The sequence below is a fragment of the Hirundo rustica genome, chromosome 20, assembly GCF_015227805.2.
Source record: "Hirundo rustica isolate bHirRus1 chromosome 20, bHirRus1.pri.v3, whole genome shotgun sequence".
NCBI lineage: Eukaryota > Metazoa > Chordata > Aves > Passeriformes > Hirundinidae > Hirundo > Hirundo rustica.
Genome location: NC_053469.1, coordinates 5,740,354 through 5,760,449, shown reverse-complemented (window position 1 = coordinate 5,760,449; position 20,096 = coordinate 5,740,354). Strand labels below are relative to the sequence as shown.

The window sequence follows — 20,096 nt, the reverse complement described above, 5'->3', positions numbered from 1 at the left end:
CTACTGGATACTCTTTTTTACACAATCTGAGTTACTTATCTTACCATTACTACTTTGCCAGTGCCTTCAGGGAATAACATCCCCTTGGCATGGGAAGGGGATATTGCTTCTCTAGAGCTGCAGTTTATAACCACACCTGGGGTGCCTGCAGCTAACAACGAATCCTGGGGTGGCTATAAATAACCACCACTTCATGTAAATCAGGTATTTACTCCTTCACATCATCTTTCACATCTCTGTGTATAACACCTGCAAGTCCCCAAGCAACACCAGTATTAAAACAACCTCCAACACATATTAGGGGATGTACAACCACTCTGCCTTTTAAGCAGCAAGGAGTTGGAATATGTTACAGGGTTTGGATTAACCCAAGGTTCTCCCTCCAGGTGCGAACAATGCCCCTTTTGAGCAAAGCAAGAGCATTTCCAGAGTTCAGTTCACATCCTCTGACCCAGCAGAGGCTTCTTAAAAAGCCAGTTGCCCAGCTAAGCTCAAGTTATGTTGTTTCCCCCACCAGACTTCAAGGGAAGTCTGATTTAAAAAAAAAAAAAAAAATTAGTCCCTTGCAATATCCGAGTATCACTGGAATGAGCGTATTTTGTTTCTTCATATACAAAATTGGAACCATGGCTACTAGAGCACACACAGAGCAACTAGAACTGAAGTTAACCATGAACACCTTAGCAGTAGGATCCAAGCTGAAATGGAGTCCTTTATTCCTGAATCTGTGACATTTCCTCTCCATCCATGTGGTCTCTTCTCCTCCCATATTCCTCACCCTGTTGTACCCACCACATGATCACTTGAGGAACTGCTGCCTTCAGAACAGAGGGTTTATTCTAAAATCATCAGTAAAAAGAGGAATGAAAAATAAACAATGAAGTAAGAAATAGGAAGTGAAGGAGAGGATGCAATGAGAAAGAATCAATGGGCAGTTTTAATTAGCAATTGATGGATGGGGAACAAATCAAAAGAAGCTTCAGAGGGCATGAAAAAGGAGGGCCCTTCTGATCCAGTTAGCAGGTGACTCTGGATACTTGGCAGCCCGAGGGCCTGTGCTTACCTGTCAACAGGCTCTAATGGCAATTTTCTGGGTGCTTCCCACAGTCACACACCCCGAGAGAGGACAGCAGGACAGAAAAAGGAAGCTCCTCCAGCACTCTAGAAACCTGAGCAACCTCTCACTGCATCCACTTAGCTCTCCCAGTCTGTCCTGAGGGGCAAAGCATGTGTCTGCATACCTGAGCCCTTCTGCAGAGGCTCTTGGCCCTAAGGACCAGGCACTTGTGCAAGGGATGGCAAGTGCCACCACCTGGGCGCCTGTCCCCACCCTTGCAGAGAGGGGGTCAGACTGTGTGGAAACCTCCTGCAGTGCCCATTTACCTGCACCTGAATAGTCAGTGGCGATTCCAGTCTCCAGTGCCCACCTAATCCTAACTGAGGTGCCTTTTCACCAGCACCCAGCCCTGCCTGAAGCAGCAAGTCACGGCTGAGAAGAATGGCACAAGTCATCTTATCTTGCTCGCTTTCAACCCCAACCTCAAAAACAAAAGCTGCCACATCCAAAGGGCAGAATCAAGGCAGGTTGCCACCCCTGACCCCAAAATATTCCAGTATGGATCCCAAAGGACAAAGCCTGATCCCCTCTCTCTTGAGAGAGAGCACAGATGGACCCCAGAGGCCGATGAACATTTCTAACTTGCTTCTTCTCAGCCATGTGCTGCTATTCCAGATCAGGATATGGACCAAACCAGCCAGAAACCAAGCCAAACAGCACAGGAACATTTCCTTGAGAATACAACCAACAACTCTAAATGCTGTAGCTCTAAATTTCAGCCCCATACACCCCCAAGGGCAACTCTGGGATTAATCCTCTCACTTCTACAAAAACAGAGGGCACAAAATTTAAACCCTAGTCTCTGGCTTGGAAAATAAACCCAGATAATAAATTTAAAGAAAAACATAGCCATAGAGAAATACCCTTGGTTTTCAAAGGAACCAGGAATCATGCTACAGACAAAGGAGTGGCCAGGACACCTCCAGCATGCCTCAGCTCTAAAAGATTCAGGGAGCAGGGCCATAGCACACATCCCACAGTGCTTCCTTTCTGTTTGGCTTGTTGGCTGGATCGCTCCAGGCTGGCTCTGCTCAGGTCTAGTCATGCTGAGGAGGTGGTGAAAACACCAAGTGTGGCTGCAGGCAAGTCCCTGCCCAGGTCACGATGCTGCGCCGCAGCCAGCGAGCAGGTGGAAGGTGCCAACTCCATGCTGCCTCTGGTTACCTTCTTGGTGCACTGTCTAACAGTATTGATTAACTCCGAAATGACCATGTCCACGCATTTCAGGCAAGGTTCTTTAATCTTCTTCACCTGCTTTTTCACAATGGTCTCAAAGGCCATGTCAGGTGTGAAGAGACCGGTTCTAAACACCCAGGGTGGGGACAAGACAAGGCAGGAAGGGGAGAAGGGGCAAGGAGAATGTCACAGCGTTACACACACATCTTGGAGCAGGCACTGTCATCACCAAAACCCAGGACATTTGGGCCAGGAAACGTCACATCCCCTGGACAAGCCCTGACTGAAGTTCATGAAAAACGAGGGATGCTTGGCATTTGCAAGGAAGGAGGTGCTGAGGGCAAAATGGATCTGAGCTGGACAGCCATAGTCAGGTCACCATTTCACCTCAGCCTAAGGGTGACAGGGGCTGAGCCCTCCACAGTCTATTTGACCTCAGAGTTGTGCAGGAGATGAGGCCTGCTCTGGAAGATTTTCTTAATGGTTAGGACACTGACACATCTTATATCCTTTATCAAGTTCAGCTGGTGACCAAGCAAGGGAAAGGAATGAAAATGAATCTAGGTCAGTGTTTGTTCACATCCCTGTGTGCAGAAGGGCTCCAACAGGCACCTTCCCAAGAGCAGCACGACTCAGGGTCTTCAGGGCTGAATTTTCTGACAACTCACCTTCACACTGAAGGGAACACAAACCTGTTTGCTAACTGTGTGGGGCCAGTGGGACCCTGGTCATGGGCAAACCAGTGCTCCCTTGGATCTCTAGGGGAGGAGGGACTCTGTACCAACACTTCTTTTGAACAACCAACTGTTGGTTAGTGTGAAAATCAATGTTTTAATTTTAACTAAACAAAGGAGTTGTATGGGGTTGCATCCCTCTTCCTACCCTTTCATATGTAAAGGCCCAAGAAGGATGGAAAAGATGCTAAGTCACCCAGGCTTTTACCTTTTAGGCTTCTGTGACTCCCACATGGGAAAAGCAAGCAAACTCACTTGAATGATTGTCCCTATCCATGATTCAAGAGAAAGGTTATCCCTCCCCCTGGCTGACCTACCGTACCTCTGAAGTCTTCAGCTCCATTTGGAAGGCCTGGAAGTATTTACAAGGCTTTTCAGCCAGAGCTCTGCCTAGCGTGTGATACGTGCCTGATACCGTGGATGTTCTTGATGGCGTAGCTGATCTCCCGCCGCAGCTCCTTCTCATCAAACTCCATCTGCACCAGGACAGAACTCCATCAGAAACTTTCTGACACTGATTTGCACAGCAGGACACAGCAGCAGACTTTGAAGAGAAGAGGTCCCGTGCCAGCACTACCACATGACACATGAGATATTAGCTCAAGTGTTGGATACAGAGTCCAGCCACAAAACCGCTGTGGCCAAAGCAGGACAGCCTGGACACACACGAACAGCTAAGGGCCTCTTTTACAGATGCCCCAGCTGCTCTCAAGGAGTTTCTTTGAGATAAAGCACTGGGACTGAAGTGTTAGATGGCTTTCTAAAGCAAATTAGTTTGCCACACATTTACAATGAGATCTTGGCAGTTGCTTTTTTAGTGAACACCACAAATGGATAAAACGTTTTGTGTGAATTGTAAATCTAACACAAGGAAAGCTATTTATTTCACTAGAAAGGCATCATCTTATTCAAATGTGAAAAAAAGGGAAGCAGAATGCAAAAAATATTGAAGCAAAAAGATCTGGCTCTCAAGCTTGTTCCAACAGACATTAAAAAAAGATTTTCAGTACCCCTCCTGATCAGGTTAGTGTACCTGAATTTCTCCACACTTCTTGGATAGTGCATCCAAGAAAACTGTCTTTCAATAACAATTCTCTTCCACTGTTAAGAGGGGAGTACAGTTTCTGCACCATTCCCACCTCTAGGCCATTGATAGGGACAGACAGAAGTAATCCCAGGTATACCTACAATTCTTTTTCTTGCTTCTTAGGTACCTATGAGAACTTTAGATCTAGTCTGATGCTCAAGATCAAGAAATTACGAGTTTCAGCACTATTCCTTCTATATGCAATTCAGTCATAGTAGCTTTGACATATCTGTGAGGGCATTCAGTCATTGACTTACCACTGGCTGTGTTAAAAGTGATTTTTCACACTCCATTTCACATTTAGGAATCAAGCCCAAAAAATATTGTCATTTACCTCAGAGAAAGTTAAGTTCTGTCACAAGAACAGGGACAGAGGGAAAAGTCAGCACTATGGGAGAGTCCAATAAAGGAGACAAACAAGTGAAAAAGGTGATAAAAGGGAAAACCATGAAACAAAGTAGCTGAAGAGAAAGACTGCTGACAAAAGATATCAAGAGCAGCAGGAGACAGAAGTAGTAACATACAAGAGGAAACAAGAAGTATCTGAGCAGCATGGGGAAGCAGTACCTTCACCAGTTCAAAGGGGAAACGCTCATGGAAGATGCGGTTGATCCGAGCTCCTCCCGACAGCTCATAGGTGTCAATTTGGTCCCCAGAGCCTTCAATGCGTTTCTCAAAGTCCACAGCAAACTGCTGGACCATCCTGAAGGAAAACCGAGAGCATGAAGTAGAACTCTTTGCTGAGCAGTCCCTTCCAGGGAGGGACACTGGGGCCACTTACTGAAGCAGAGCTTTGGTCTTGCGAGCAGGGTCATCAGGGCGAAAGTTCTTGTACTCCTCCACCTCCTTCTCAATGGAGAGGAGCTGGCTCTGGAGCTTGTTCCGCAGCCCCGGCAGCGTGTCACGGATGTGGTTGGTCAATTGCTGCACGAGAAGAAGGTTTAAGAAGACAATAAACCTCTAGGTAGTCACTGGGAGGAGTTTTCTGCCTCTGCACTATGAAAAAGATGAAGGCTTCTCTCTGTGCTCAGTTCTGCTGGGTGGTGCTAACAAAATGTCTATCCCAGGACAAACACCAGTTATGAGCTGAAGGAATTCCCCCTCGCCAGCTCCTGCCTATTGCCCCCCTCTACTCTTGACCTTCAGTTTACCTTCTGCTCTGGTGAAAAACTCCCTTCCACACAAACCTGCTGACCCAAACCCAAGAATAAATTCCACATACAAGTATTAGCATTTGCTTTATACACAAGGCTATTCTGCCTTCAGATTAGCACACCATTGACACCCAGTGTAGTGGTAAAGCCTTTTTTCCAAAAAAAAAGGGTGAAAAGGCCAAGGTGGAAGGAGTCAAAACCACTCCTGAGGCTCTGATGAGTAGCAGCTTTGTGGGAAACTCCAGCTTAAAGATGAATATTTGAATAAGGAGAAATAGGAAAGAGACTCTCTTCAGAGAGTATTTTAAGGGAGCAGAGAGGGAAGCAACAGTAAATTGCTACTGTATGAAAAATAGATAGCCTCAATAGATGGGAAATGACTATCAGTATCACATAAATACCATTAGGTACAGAGATCACTAGAATTTAGAAGGTATCTTTTAACTTAGCCAGAAAGACCTTGCATCCTGATAGTGTATATATCACAAACCAACTACTGAATTTGAAAGGATAAATCAGCGCTCTGCCTTTGGCGCCCAAGCTCCATTATTGGCCTCAATGTGCTTCACAGCTTGTGACACCATGGGCAGCAGTTCTGGACTGTGGACAGTACCTGGTTCAGTACTTTCTGCAGGAATGGGGTTCCCATACGATCAGCCATGTGTCTGTAGGCTGGGTGGGAGAGAAAAAACTTTCTCTCTGCAGCCAGAGCTGCCTGAATGTCCTTCTTGCCATCTATGTCCTTCTGACTTCTGTTGACCACACCAATGTAACCTGTGGGAGTGGGATAAGAGATCAGATGGTTCAAGGATGTAAATAAAACTCAGACTTGAGAAGGAAGTTATTCAGCCAGTAGCACTAAAAAAGGGGGATTCTAGTAGCAGCATATTATTAGGGGCAACTGGAAGAGCTTAAAATTAGAATTTCCTTGAATGGCCCAGGTTCTAATATTTTGGTATTCAGGACAAAAATGAGTACAGAGCAGAGAGCTAGCTTATTTATTACTGTTCCCCTAACACAAAGCACACGCCAGTCTCATTTATTTCAGACTCCCCTTTTTTGAGTACTTAGCACAGGTACTTTTGCTATGGCCACAGCAAGTACCACAGCACAGAATTATTAAATATCTCAACTATGGCAGCAAGGGAAGTATTTTAGACATCTTCCACAGCTTGCCTTAATGAAAGGAGGAAAGAGAAAGTAAAAATGAGAGCATAAGGCTGTGTTTCTGCTAGGACTACATATCAAGGTATAAATACCTCAAAAGTTTCTGTTAACATCATGACTGAGCACTGCTTCCCAAGTTTTTTCACTTCTAGATTGGAACAGAGATGGCTTAACCCCAAGTTGTAAGAGATGTTATAGGAAGGGGATGTACTGGAGGAAGAGGATGAGGCCAGGACACCTCACACAGGGAAAACAGAGCAAGGAGATCACAAGGAAACATACCCCTACGGAGGGGAAGCAATTTGTTTTCTAATACATCTCGTGCATCAGTCCCTTCATCCATAAGATCCAGCTTGGTAATGACCCCAATGGTGCGTTGGCCTATGGAAAAAAACACAAACATACTTGATCAGCAAACAACTCATGTATGGTTTTCCTCTGTTCACAGAGCTTACAGATTGTCCAATTTAGCTACCCAAGGGCTCTTCAAGTCCCACATTACAGCTCCCATCACGTACAAGAGGCCACAAGAGAAAAACAGACAAAAATCGAGATCAGTTCTCAGTTGTATCCTGCTGAATGCACAAGCTATGCCACAGCAGAAAAGGATTTTAGTGCATATTTATTTTCCTAGTTCTTTCTAGGCCAAATGTAAATGATTAAAGGAAAGGAAATCCTTCAACCCTTCAGAAATGGAGCTTAGACAAATGAAGAAAAGGGGAGTAACACAATTTGTACTACAGCAACCGTTAACACTCGCTAATACCTCTCAGAAGACTGTTTGTTGGTAAAGACACATCCCAAGGCACTAGACATGAGCCACAGCTACTGGGCTAATCACAACCAAATGAAAATCAGGCCACTCTCCAGTAATGCCAGGGTAAATTAGGAGACATTTACCTTGAGGATCCACCTCCTTTGCAATCTTCAGGGCATCAGAATTGGCCAAATCAGAGTTGGCTGGGGATACTGCCAAGATGAGGCAGTTCTCTTTGGTGACAAACTGCATGAGCATGTCTCGGATCTGGAACTCGATGTCAGGGGGCTGATCCCCTACAGGGACTTTGGTCATACCCGGCAGATCCACCAAGGTCAGGTTCAGGACTAGACATAGCACACAAGAGTTAACACAAGAGATTGTTAAGGTAGGAATGTTCTGGTCTTTAAGTACCACCTGCAGTTAAAGTGACTCCAATATATCACAGGGATAAGAGATGCACACACAAAAGCACACAAAGCTTTCTATTCCCTTCTTGTTATGGCTCAGTAAGAACTAGCTGCAGGTTGTTTCTGCTGTGATTGTCCATGATCTCATCACCCTTCCTTTTAAATCACTTGTTTTCACGCTGGTCAGGAGAACTGTGCCCTCAAAGTCCTTCCACGTATGCTACACTGAATAGGAAGGGAGGACAGTTCTTTGTTTTCAGTTCACAATGGACTGCAGAACCTTCTAGAAGAGTTGGTCCCTCTGCATTAGGACTCACCATGGGGAGAGTAGACTCGGAGATTGATGGGCACAGGGGAAATCCCTTTGTTGGAGCCAGTAACACGATCTGTTTCAGCCTCGATCTCCAAACGGACCTCCTCAAAATCGGTGAATTTCTTTCCTTTGCAGTGTAGGAACTCACCATATTCTATTTAAATAGAAGCAGAGTCAAATAGTCACTGAAATCAGAGAAACGCTGAAAAGTGTGATGAAAGCGTCACATCCTGAAGCACAACACAACAAAACACAATTGAAGGGACGAAGTCTGGCAAGGGCCTTTCCCAACAGACTTTGCAGGTTGGAACAGAAGTTGCTGCAGTTTATGTGGTCAACATCTGAGATAATTCAGGTGAGCCCAACATCTTCACTGCATTAATTCACTACATTTTCAGCAGGGTCACCTGGCTTTTAGGTCTTATCCACCCATTAGAGTCACAGCTGCATAGGCAAAGGAAAATTACAATGTGTATGCATGGAGCCTTGACTAATAAATTAAAACAAAACAAACAAACAAAAAAACATTAAGAAGCCTTTTACTTCTGAACACTTAATGCATCAGATGTTAAACAGGCAAGAAGGCTGCAGGTCATTTTTCCTGGGGAAAATTCTTATTTCTTTTCCCCATTGAGCAGTGCTACTGATCAAATAAGACTTTCCTGACTAAGACAGCAATCCACACAAGGGAAGGGAGCTCACATACCTGTGCTGGCATTTACCAGCTGAAGGACCAGTGGGCGCCTGGTTACAATGCCAGATCCACGTGGCAGAAAGTCCCTGAAATGAAACAGGAAGTTTTGGATGAGTGAGTGATTGTTTCCTTCCCTTTTCACAGCCTTTCTGCTTCTCTAAGTATACATGGATTCTAAGAGGGAGTCCCAGCTATAAGCAGAAAAAAAGTTTAAGGCACTAAACACAAAGTGCCTCTCCTTGAGAAGGGCAAGAGCTTGCTCTGAAGTAGTTTATGCTCACAGCACAGTCCCTCTGATCATGTCTGTGACAGTACAGCTCCTTCAGTGGAAGTTCCAAGTTAACAAACAAGCTGGTTCAATACAGCTGTCTGTACTTTGGAAAAAAATCATCTTTCATCTTTCAGAAAGAAAAGAGAAGTTGACACAGAGCCAAAGAACTAGCATGTCTCCTTTTGGCAAAAACAAATACACAAATTCACTCACACCCTGCACTTGGGGCTTGGGAAGACATCACATTGTCCCAGTGTGCAAACACCACGTGATACAAACAACTGAGAAAATAACCAGCAGCCAAAAGCTTGTTTCCACACAGGGTCTCTCCTGGCTATAACTACTTAAGATGTCAAAAGGCAAAGGCAAAAGCAGCAGTTTCCTTCTGTATTTACAAGAATCCTGAATTTTCGTGTACTTCAAGTAACTTCAAGGGAAAGCAGCCTTCTGCCAACACTCTCCAAATGCTGACTTAGCAGCCACAGCCCACCAGTTCTCCTTTGCTTTTCCTTTTTTTCCAATCCAAGGCTAGGCGTGCTTACTGCATCTGCTGATGACCTTGCTAGTTTGTGGCCTGGTTTTCTAGTACTTGGCTCTTCATGTGGCTCTTCGAGAGCCACTGAGCAGTTCTGAAAATACAATCAATTGCTTCCTTACCTACTGGGAGAAGCATCACTTCAAAATACACTTCCTACAGCATGAACATAGTTTTCTCTGTTAAAAGAAGCTCTGCCTAACACTGGCAGGATTCTGGCAGACAATCCCACCTCCCTTCATAGCTGTGGCAAGGAAAAATTTTGCTGACTCAGGAGTAACTATTGACTCTGCTGACTGAGAAATCCAGGGCTCTCCACTTGGAGGTCTTCCTCTTACCTCTGCATGAACTTGGGACTGACAAAGTCCATGAAGATGAGAAATGTGTTTCTGTTTCAACACACCAGACAATGCCTTGAGCAGCTCTGTCTCATCTGCTTTGGCCACTCATTTCCTGTGTCACCCCTATGCAAGTTATTCTGCTTCTCTGCATTTCCGTTTTCTCAGCTATAGAAGCAATGTCCCATCTGTGGGCATGTCAGATTAACTTGGTAATATAAAAAAATAGAGACTAGGTTCAAGTGAAATGAGTGTAAGGAGGCACTGTGCATCCTCTAACACCTCAAATAAAAATATCACCTATTAATTACTAAGTCAGGAGTAATGGAACCTCTGGTACAACTCTATCAGTTAAAATTAGACAAACTCATTCTCATTATTTTAGACTTTCCAGAAATATAAAGGGCTAACTGGGGATTGCCTTTCATTTGATTTTCAAATAATACAGCTCTAGTTTTTTCCATTCCAGTGGGATTAACCCTGGAATCTTTGAGACACTGCATCATTCTAACGGTTTTCTGCTGTCTCAGCTCCATTCCTATAGATGTCTGTGCTCAATATGTGGCAAAGTCATATCCTTGTATCAGCTGTTAGCACAACAAATCCATTTGAACTCCACTGAATTATTTTGAATTTATACCCAGGAAAAAGGAGTCCTATTACTAGATAACCTTTTCAACACACCAAGACAGTCCTCCAGCTATTGGTTTCCAATTTGCAGTATCAAATCTTGCTTTACTGGAGAAAAAGGACCACTTGCATTTATAAGCATGAAATCAATAGGAAGCAAGATCCTATTCATGTTGCACTATGTTTTCCTGAATCTTTCTGCTTTGGTTAAAATCCCGATTTCTCTGCTGTTCTTATCATAGTTACTAAGAAAATAAAAATCTCAAGACAAAGATCGACAGAAAACCTATGACACTGGGTTCCAGCACTATTTTAAAAAGATCCAATTTATTTGTTAACTCAAGTCACTCCCAGGCTGTTCCAGGGAAAAACCACCAAGTCCTCTAGAGGACAAGACAACAAATCCATATGCCAAATTTTGTCACCTAAACCAACAATCTTTAGTGCTGCTCTAGTTCTGAGTGAAAATACATGCAAATCTGATCCCTAATATCAGAAAATGAATGGGAACTCTTACCCACAAACTCTTGGGAGGTATGTGCAGTTCAGCTTCCACATCTTCTCTACACTTGACTCCTATCAGGAGTTACAGCCAAAAAGCTTAATTAAAACAAACCCTACAGCTGATGCAGTATCAGCCCGCTGTATCCATGTTATTTCCTATTCTTCATGTACTTTCTCTCTACAGTCTGTTGGGAAAATCCCTTCCTCCTCCTGCTCCAGCTAAGCCTTGCAAATCACAGAAACTAAAAAGTAAATTTATACTTTTAGTAAGTAGTAAATAGTAGGGATTAGTAAATTTTGAGGGGAGCTGGCTGAGTGTCGAGGAGCTGGAGGAGTGGAGAGCCCTGCCTGCCCTCTTGCAGGGGACACAAAGTACTCCTGCAAATCATCTACAACCACAGAGCACGTGTGGCACAGACAACACGTCCAGTACAGTCTGAGTTCACCTCAGAGCCTGAAGGAAGAGCTACACACACACACAGACATTGCTCCAGAAAGAGCAGCCCAAAGTGATGACGCCAAGGTGGAATCAGGAAGATAACCACCAGGTAAAAACCACCAGGTGCCAGATGACCACGGCAGGCAAGAGCAGAGGGGTTAAACTGGCTTATTCATTTCCAGCAGGTGAGATGTAAAAGAGCAAGGCTGAGGGAGGAATAAGAAAGATGGAATAAGTCTTCAGAGATAAATTGTTATAAAGGCTCAGAGTGCTGAGACAAGGCAGCCTCTAGCATGACGCCAGAGCCTCATCACATACATGACTGTGCCTGAATTATGTTACTCAGGTTGAGGGCACCAACCTCCTGTTTTCCTCTTTCACTTTTTATCTTAATTGGAAAGTCCTTTTTCTGTTGCTTTGTTTGTAACGCACAGAAGCGCCTGACAACATTTGATTTCCTGTGCTTTAAAGCAGGAATACAACACTGTGCCACTCCTCCAGGCTAGGCTTCATCTAGAAAATACACAAAGTAGCAACTAAAACAGACAGAGCTGTATTCAGGGAATATAAATACTTAATTCGCTTGTAGCTTTCTCAGCTATTGACTCAAAATTCCTGAATCAAGATATTGAGGTATCAGTTCTAGCAATGCAATTCCATGCATTTTATCAAGGTTGGAAAACTAGGCTCAGATAACTACATTTCCCAAAGCATCACTTACTGGAAGACTTTTTTCTATGTATTTCACACTCTTTTATTAACAACAGGCAGAGAGAGATTATTGAGATAGGTAAATTCTTGGTCTGACCAGAAATAAATCTCCTCTTCTAAACCAAGGCATCAAAAAGAACCAAGGATGCAAATATTGACGGGTCTCAGGCTGAAAGAGTTCAGGCAGGGAAATGACCTGAAAAGGCATTTTTTGTTGTATTTTGCATTGCTCAGTTCTGAAGTGCTTACACATGTTCTTGACTAGCTACCTTAGGGCAAGCACAATCACAGCATCCCTTCCAGTCTTATTACTATTTTCACATGCAGAGCTGTTTGAGAGCACAGGTTTGGGCTGAAAGCTGCATTCATAATGTAAAAAAGTATTGAAGGGAAGGGAACCAATGTAGCAGTTACTGTAGGGCAACACTGAAACAAAATCCAAACACCCTGAAAACACATTAAAGCAATCGTGATGTCGTGCAATGATACATTTATAATCAGTGCACTGGGAATTGGGGTTTCCTTAATTGTTTTGTTTGTTTGTTTGAAGTTTTTAACTAAAGCCAGACACTATATACAAAAAGCCTTCATGCATTAAGTAACTTAGAATCCTACAGAACAAAAAGGTTATTAGTGGCTATTTAATGATGAAAAAACACCCCACCTTTGTTCTATAAAGAAGTTTTAGAATTCATTTAATGACTTGCACAGTACAGAGGATTAGAAGTTAAAAGTAACATCAAGCAAAGACACTTTGCCCAGAGTACTCATAAAACAAAGGAGATTGACAAACTCCTTGTATAAATCAATATATATTGTATGGAAAGGGAAGGAAAGACAGATGCAATCAAAAAAATAGGACACATATCCATATGGAAAGCTTGGGATTACCTGAAGAGGCACACACTGAAACTTTCAGACATGTTTCTTGTGTTTATTCACTGTTGGTACACTGAAGAAAATGCGACTGTTCATTAAAAGATACTTAGATGAGCTGGTTCATTGCAGTAGGGGCACATTTGTGGGCACACACGCACAGTTTGCCCAGATCAAAGAATACCTGTTTACTCCTTTGGTCAAACACTTGATCTGATGTTTTCCTGTTAAATGAGATACTGAGATCTCTAAAGGAGAGCAAGTCTTTGAGTATCTCAGTGACTCTTAGGGGCATGTTGTGCCTGGTCCACCAGCTTTGCTGGAACAAATCCTGATAAATCCAAGACAAGTGATTGCCTGAGCCAGTTGTCCCTTCATGCTTTGCCAGAAGTGTCGGCTCACTGCTTTAGGTTTGTGCTCTATGGTTTAGAGATTCCTGTAACATTTACAGTGCTGTTTCATTCCAGCAATCTGGTATTTGCAAACCTCTCTTTGACCCTGTGGCCATGATATCAGAAGTGATAACCACAACTTCCTAACAGGGAAGTGTAAGAACGGCATCCCCACACACCAGCTCAGGCTGCAACTGCTTCTCCAGAGATTCTCTTCCACTGCAAATACGAGCATCATTTATTCCCATTTTCCACCAAATTCAAGTTTTGCACCTTCTCTGTCCACTGGTAATCTGTACTTCTGAAAGGACTCTGAGTCAAAGCTTTTTTCATGTATGATTATTGTCTTCACTGAAGTTGCAGCAGAACTCTTGAGCAGCCAAAGCCAGAACAGAGCCCACGGTACCATCTCTTGTTCCACATGGAACACAGACCAAATGCTTGCTTTCCCTGTCCCCGGAGAAGATGGAAAGCTCAGAAAGCTGTTTGCAGAGGGCTCTGAAATACAAATCTAGGCCTAGTCTAGACAAACCAACACAGCATTGTTGCAGTCAGTCGTTTGACAGACCTTTGAGATTCTTGAGTTAGAATGCACTAGAGAAGTTAAAGGCTCAGTTAAAGAGCCAAAACAATAATTTATGAAGACATAAAAGCAGTTGTAAAGAACAGAAGGGAACACCAGCATCTGATCATTTCATTTCAATTTGATTTCTTATTAAACATCTACAGAAAAATAGGGTATTAAGGGATGCTTTTAATCCCCGAGTTGGATTATATTAGTCTCAGAAAATTAAAATTCGCACAGCCTCCATAATTTCACATGGCTGTTTGTATTTTAATTTGAGTATTTGTAACTTCCTGTGTTCTGATGGTGCCTGGGGACAGCAATTCAATCAGAAATGCACTGCACAAAGCAGTGTGCCAATATACCACAAGAAATACAGTTCTGTCCCTATGGATTTTACTGTCTGGTTACACAGTTCAGACCTGCTCCTGCTTAAGCTTCAAATCATTTTCACCTGTCAAAGCTTATAATTGATCATTTCATCATTCTCACATACCCAGATCAAGAGCTCTTCTCTAGCTAATGATGGCACAGTGCTTTACAAGAATCCCAAGCCAATCTAGAGGTATTTTTACCTTTGACATATGACTCTTGTGATCACTGATCCCATCAGCAACATTCACATCTTCATACAAGATGCATTCTATGGACAGCTTATACATTTCTCTGAACAGCCCTTGTATTTTCAAACATGTTACTTCAGCACATAAAAAGGAATCCTTAACACACAGGCTGACACCTATGGGGCATATCAACCACACACTAAAAATATTTACTATTAATCATATTGACTTCTAAAACAAACACTTCAGAAAGTAGGAGCTTTGTGCTTCTTGGTCACTAACTCCCAGTGCTCCTCCACAACAGACATCATGTAGTTCTACTACAAGGAAGAAGGATGCAGGATTGTCCTTGGAGCACCTTCCTGGTCTGATCCTTCAAGCAACATGCAAGTACATTTGTAAACAACTCCATAACTCAGGTGTGGGGCAAGAACAAGGACAAATTTGTTCTTTCCCCTGCCACCCAGCAGGTTGCCAAGAGGGCTGCATTACAGATTCAGAGTTTCCTGCTAAGTTGGTTGGCTCTGTGAGCTCTTCTCTTGCCTGAGCCAAAGTAATTCTCAACTTTAAAAAAAAAGACAGGCCAAGAGGAACAGCAAGCATTAAAAACAAGTGCACTATGAACAAAAATATCCATCAACCTGCTATTCTATTTTCCTCTGCCCTAAACTTTCATATTCCTTTCATACTGCATCACGTGAACTTGGACGCCAGTCATACAGACTCATAATCATATGGTAAGCCTTGTTCCTAGTTAAGCCATGTTTTTTTCCATTAAGGTTAGCACCTTTAGATACCTTTAATCCAGAGGATGTGCATTCTCTTATCAGCCAATCTCCACAGCACAAGTGTGCCTGGTCCTGACCCACAGTGAACAAGAACAATTCCATAAGCACTCAGTATAATGTAACTTCTTAGGATGTACTTGGTACTGGTCACACAATGGATATATATAGAAATAAAGATCTATTGTAAGTACACCATTTTCCAGTATACTGGCAATATTATTGCGCACAATGATTCATTATTCAAGGAAACAATTGTGAAAAATAAAGACAGGCAACAGTTCATGAGTGTCACCATAATATATATATGTTAGGAGGAGCAAAAAAAATAAAGAGAAGGCTTCCCACTGCCTTGTACCTTGAGTTCCTATTTACAATAGTGCAGAGGGAGGTTAACACTATTGTGCTGGCTTGGAACATTTGCAATTGCTTTGTTAAATAGTTCTGACCCTCAAACAGCCTCTCCAACACCTGGCCACTCCTCCCCAGTACAGCTCCCCAAGTCAGTAAGCAAAAGGACCAAACAGCCTCTCAAGTGTGGGAGTTGCTGTGCTTAAGGTGAGTTCCCAGAGACCGTCCTAGGAAATTCACAGGGGCTGCCCAGGCAGGGCAAAACACAAGTGCCAGTATAAGCTGGACACATTTATAACATAATACTGGATAATTTGCAAACACGAGTCAGAGAGGGTAGAGAATGAAGTAAAAAGTAACTTCTGAAGTTGGCACTTTCTCCCTATCTGCCTCCAGTTGTTCTATTCCTTTGGCAGAACTGCACCCAATACCAGCACAGGGCCCAGCAAGTGAGGGATGTTCTGCCTGAGGTTTGGTGCAGACTGAGGCACTGTGGTCTTCAAACACGAAAGGACAGCAACTGTGCTAATTCAGTGTAATAAGTAAGTGTAGCAATAGTAGTATTACATGTTCACACCACATCCTGCTCCAGAACTGACATAATTCTCACCACAAGAATCACCTTTGCTGTGTTTCCTGTACGTTTTTACCACTGACCAGGATACGCCATGTTCTGGAACCGTCCTCTATCTTTTCCCCACACTGTGCTCTCACTTCACTCAAAATAAGAAAAATACAGTGTATTTATAGAGTTAACAAAAAACTTCAATAAAGCCACACCAGAAACCTATGTGTATTGCAAAACACGACACTTCAAAAACCACAATGACCCCAGAGTACAGGCTCTGCTGAGAAGACAAGAAACCTTTCAGGAGACTGCCCCCTCCAAGAGAATCCACCTCCATAGAAAGCTGCAAGCCTGGCTGTTTGGAAGCCTGCACAGTGAGTTTGATGAATCAAATCCAGTTCCTCGTGGACAGGGATAATGGTGAGGTTTGTTTCTCTGACATTTGGGGTAACTGATGTGCCATAGAGGGACAGAAGTTGAATTTCAAGCTTCCATCTCAGCCATTTTATCATCAGCTTGTCTCCTCACCCTGAGACACAACACAATTACTGGCCACTGATTTACATATACAGAGGTGACAGTGTCCAGTACTGTTGTCTGGGTAATTTTTGGCACTAGCAAAATCTTGTAAGATCTTTCTTACAGGACAGGAAAAATATTTTTGTTACTGGAAGGCATTGTCATATTCATGTGCTCTGGGAGCACCCACATGCCTTGAACATCAGAAGTGTTATCCAAAAATCTGTTTTTCCCACCCAGAACGTGTCTGTTGAGCCAAGTGTGGGCTGAGGGGGCTCAGACAATGAGAGAGGGAACACCCTGGGGCAATGTTCTCTTTCATCGCTGATACTTCAACTGCAGTGGCCCTGTTCAGACTTCTGCCTGCGGCACCTTCCTTACACTACTAAAGCCAGAAGGAAAGTACACAGCAATTTTTATATGAACACTTGCTTGCAAACAGCTCTCTCCCCACCCCTCCCTGAGCACACTAAATTCTGCTTTTCTGCTTATCTCTCACTGCACAGCCTGGTTCCCAGGAGCCACCCATAGCAGTTGGTGCCCCTCTCATCCACTCTTTCCACGTCTCCTTTCTCTGCGTCTCAGCCCCTCTCCTGTACATGCCTCTATGCAGGTTGCTGGAAGCAGTAGCATAAGTTTTGCTATTGTTTATTTTCATTTGAGTCCTTTGGGCTGAATTTTCTGTTTCACACTCCACTAGCTTCAGGATACATCAAAATCTGGAAGACAGCTGCATGCATCATGCCAGGTCATGGCTGTGCTGGAGCTGCTGTGCACCAGTTAATCAGATGCACAACTACAGAGCCCTCATGGCTGCCCTGCTTCCATAGGGCAAGAGACTTCCAAGGAAGTCACAGGCATTCTTACACTTCTAGTCAATGGCCTGGGGACCTGCCAGCATGCAGACTAAACTGGCATAGCCAAGAGTCTGCCCCGGGCACTTCTGCTGCTGTATGTCTACAGTAATTCCAAAGAAGACAGCATACCCCAGCTTTATGCTTGGTAGACCTTACAGCAGGATCTGGCCTGACTTTTGAGGTCTATATATATATTTTTAGATGACCTGAAAGTAAAGCAGAGATACTGCATTCTTCTGATGCACCCCTGCAAATCCATAACCAGGATTATCCCATCCAATTGACTTAGTGGTTGTACTACAAAGCATAAAGCAAGAATTTCTGCTAGAAGCTGCCCTTCATCCCTAACTCAGTTTACATAACATGGAATATAGGAAGCCCCTTTATACAGTAAGGGGAGACAGAAGCTGAGCAAACAGAATTTCTCCCTGTTAGAGACAGCTAAACAGCTCCTGTCCTACATTTGTAGGAAACAAGGGAGTACCTTGGGCAAAGGTTCAAACACACACAGGCATTACCCTTTCTGTCAGTTTTCCATGGTCTGCCTTCTTTCTATCTAGAAATACAAGCTCTCCCTCTCAGTCAGTGCTAGAGTCTGGATAGGTAAGTGCCTTTAGGACCTGAGAGCCTGAAATAAGAAGTGCTAGTGAACTCCTTCAGAAGGACCAGCACTGGGATCTTGCATGAGGGCACCAGCCCCGTTTGAAGAGACTCAGTTCTACAGACCACTAGGAATATATGGGGTTTAGTAAAAACTCTTATTTGAACCTGTTTGAGGTTCATATTCTTGCTTTGATTCCTTCTGTGGTTTCATGAGGGAACCTTTCATTTTTGAAGAAAAGGTCTCAAAATCATCGCCCCCAGTTACAGCACTTCAAGTGCTGGGGCTTCCTGAGAGCAGTACAACAAATTGGACTCACAATAACTTCATCAGCAAGCATCACTTGAAGCCTTTCTGAAACATCTCAGCTTCCTCCAGACCTTGTAAGACACCACAAACAGTTTTCAGCTCTTGCCTAAAAGGTGTGCTGAGGTACAAACACAGCTCATTCCCTCAGCCATTCCAACTGAGCAGTCTGGGTGCAGCTGCCTGCATTGTAATGCAGCCTTCCTTTGGGGCTAGGAGTAACCAAGGTTAAATTCCTTGTTTTTAAGTGCCATGGAGGGCTGTGACCCTGGGAATCCCACAACGGGAGCAGATTGGAGCCACGTGCTTCTCTCCCTAATTGTGATCACTGGCTGATAGATAATCCCTTCATGGGCTGCTGCCCTGCAATTGCTGTGCAGCAACCAATCCATTCTGAGAGCCAGAACCAGGCCCAAGGGGATAATTCCCCTCCTACTTCCCTAAAACATGGTGAAACCTACTGTTTCCATAGAAACAAATCAGTTTGATGTCCACACAGCTCCTGCATCCATCACTGGTGGGCATCAGCCCCAAGCTGCTGAGGTTTTAAGCAAGTATCTACAGTTGTAGGTTGAGAGTTTGGAGGAGAAACAAGAGGCACTCCCAGCATACAAGCCCGACCATCTCATCCAAAATGTCGTTTGCTTCAGTTCATATCTGCTGTGAGAGAATTAATCAGGAATATTCTTCCCCGCCTCCATTTTGAGGGTTATCTGCCAGCTCCCTCCCTGCTATCTTCCTGCAGATGGGTTAGTCCAGAATACGTGAGGACGAAGAACACAGATGGGAAACCAAAACAGAACACTCCAGCACTTCACGTGCACTTTGAGCCAATTTACTCTGTGTTTCTGCAAGTAAAAAACTGTAAAGGCGTTCTCTTGTTTGGAGCTCTGCATTTTACTCTGGAGAATTATTTAGAGAGTGGTACAGCCTACAGTGCACTGCCTGATCTCAAAAAGTCACTGCCCGTTATAGCAAATGCCGCATTGACTCCAGGCTGCAGAGCTGGGGAAGCAGAGGCTGGAGAGAGCGGAAAATTGCAGCACTGCTGCTGTGCAGCTTCCTCTAGGAGCTTCTGAGTAACAGAAAATGAAGTCCTGGATCTGGTTTGCTGCCTTGGGATATTCACAGTAAAGAGTAATATAGCACTGATTCTGCATAACAATATCGGGAACTCAAGAGAATAAGCAGCCTGGTGTATCCTGAATGGATGTGGCAGTAAGGATTACACATTTGTGGAAAATGCAGTTTTGATTTCAAGAATTACAATCCCAGGAGAAAGGAAACAAGGCTGGTTTTACACATGTGAAAAAAACCCAAAAACTAACACTAGAAATATTGCACTGCATGATGAATTCTCCACCCCAGAAACCGTAAAACAGACCTTTATGTCTGTCTTACCTCATTTTCACCATCACAGCACAAAAACAACTTTTCCTTTTGCTGCTTTAAAAGCATAAATACCCTGGCAAAAATCCTCCTGCAACTGCAGAATCTCCCTGTAATTTCCAGACAGTCCCCCAAGAAGACAATACCAGGCAACACCCCAGAGCATCAAATTAGTTCAGTCCCTATGACAGTAGTGAAGAAACAGGGTTTTTTTTAAGGCCAGAAAGGCAAACCCATGACCCAGCATCTTTGCCTCTTTTTCAAGCCGCACTGATCTGTCATAACAC

General features: G+C 43.7%; 1 protein-coding gene across 19 annotated transcripts in view; it reads right to left on the bottom strand.

Annotated features, from left to right (window-relative positions):
• DNM1 (dynamin 1) overlaps positions 1 to 20,096 on the bottom strand; it is a 65,561-nt gene that overhangs the window by 33,261 nt on the left and 12,204 nt on the right. For 15 of the 19 annotated variants that reach the window (XR_005703756.2, XR_005703757.2, XR_005703753.2 and 12 more), the window contains exons 2-10: positions 8,622 to 8,695; positions 7,920 to 8,069; positions 7,336 to 7,539; positions 6,718 to 6,816; positions 5,882 to 6,042; positions 4,896 to 5,038; positions 4,682 to 4,817; positions 3,436 to 3,503; positions 2,282 to 2,420 (exon numbers count right to left, since the gene is read on the bottom strand). Coding sequence is in view for 14 of the 19 variants with exons in the window: in XM_040083645.2 (XP_039939579.1) it covers positions 2,282 to 2,420; positions 3,436 to 3,503; positions 4,682 to 4,817; positions 4,896 to 5,038; positions 5,882 to 6,042; positions 6,718 to 6,816; positions 7,336 to 7,539; positions 7,920 to 8,069; positions 8,622 to 8,695 (1,174 nt within the window). In the remaining 5 variants the exon portion in view is untranslated. The remainder of the gene's footprint in view (positions 1 to 2,281; positions 2,421 to 3,435; positions 3,504 to 4,681; positions 4,818 to 4,895; positions 5,039 to 5,881; positions 6,043 to 6,717; positions 6,817 to 7,335; positions 7,540 to 7,919; positions 8,070 to 8,621; positions 8,696 to 20,096) is intronic. The other 4 variants (XM_040083647.2, XM_040083655.2, XM_040083644.2 and 1 more) reach the window with 1 other exon arrangement.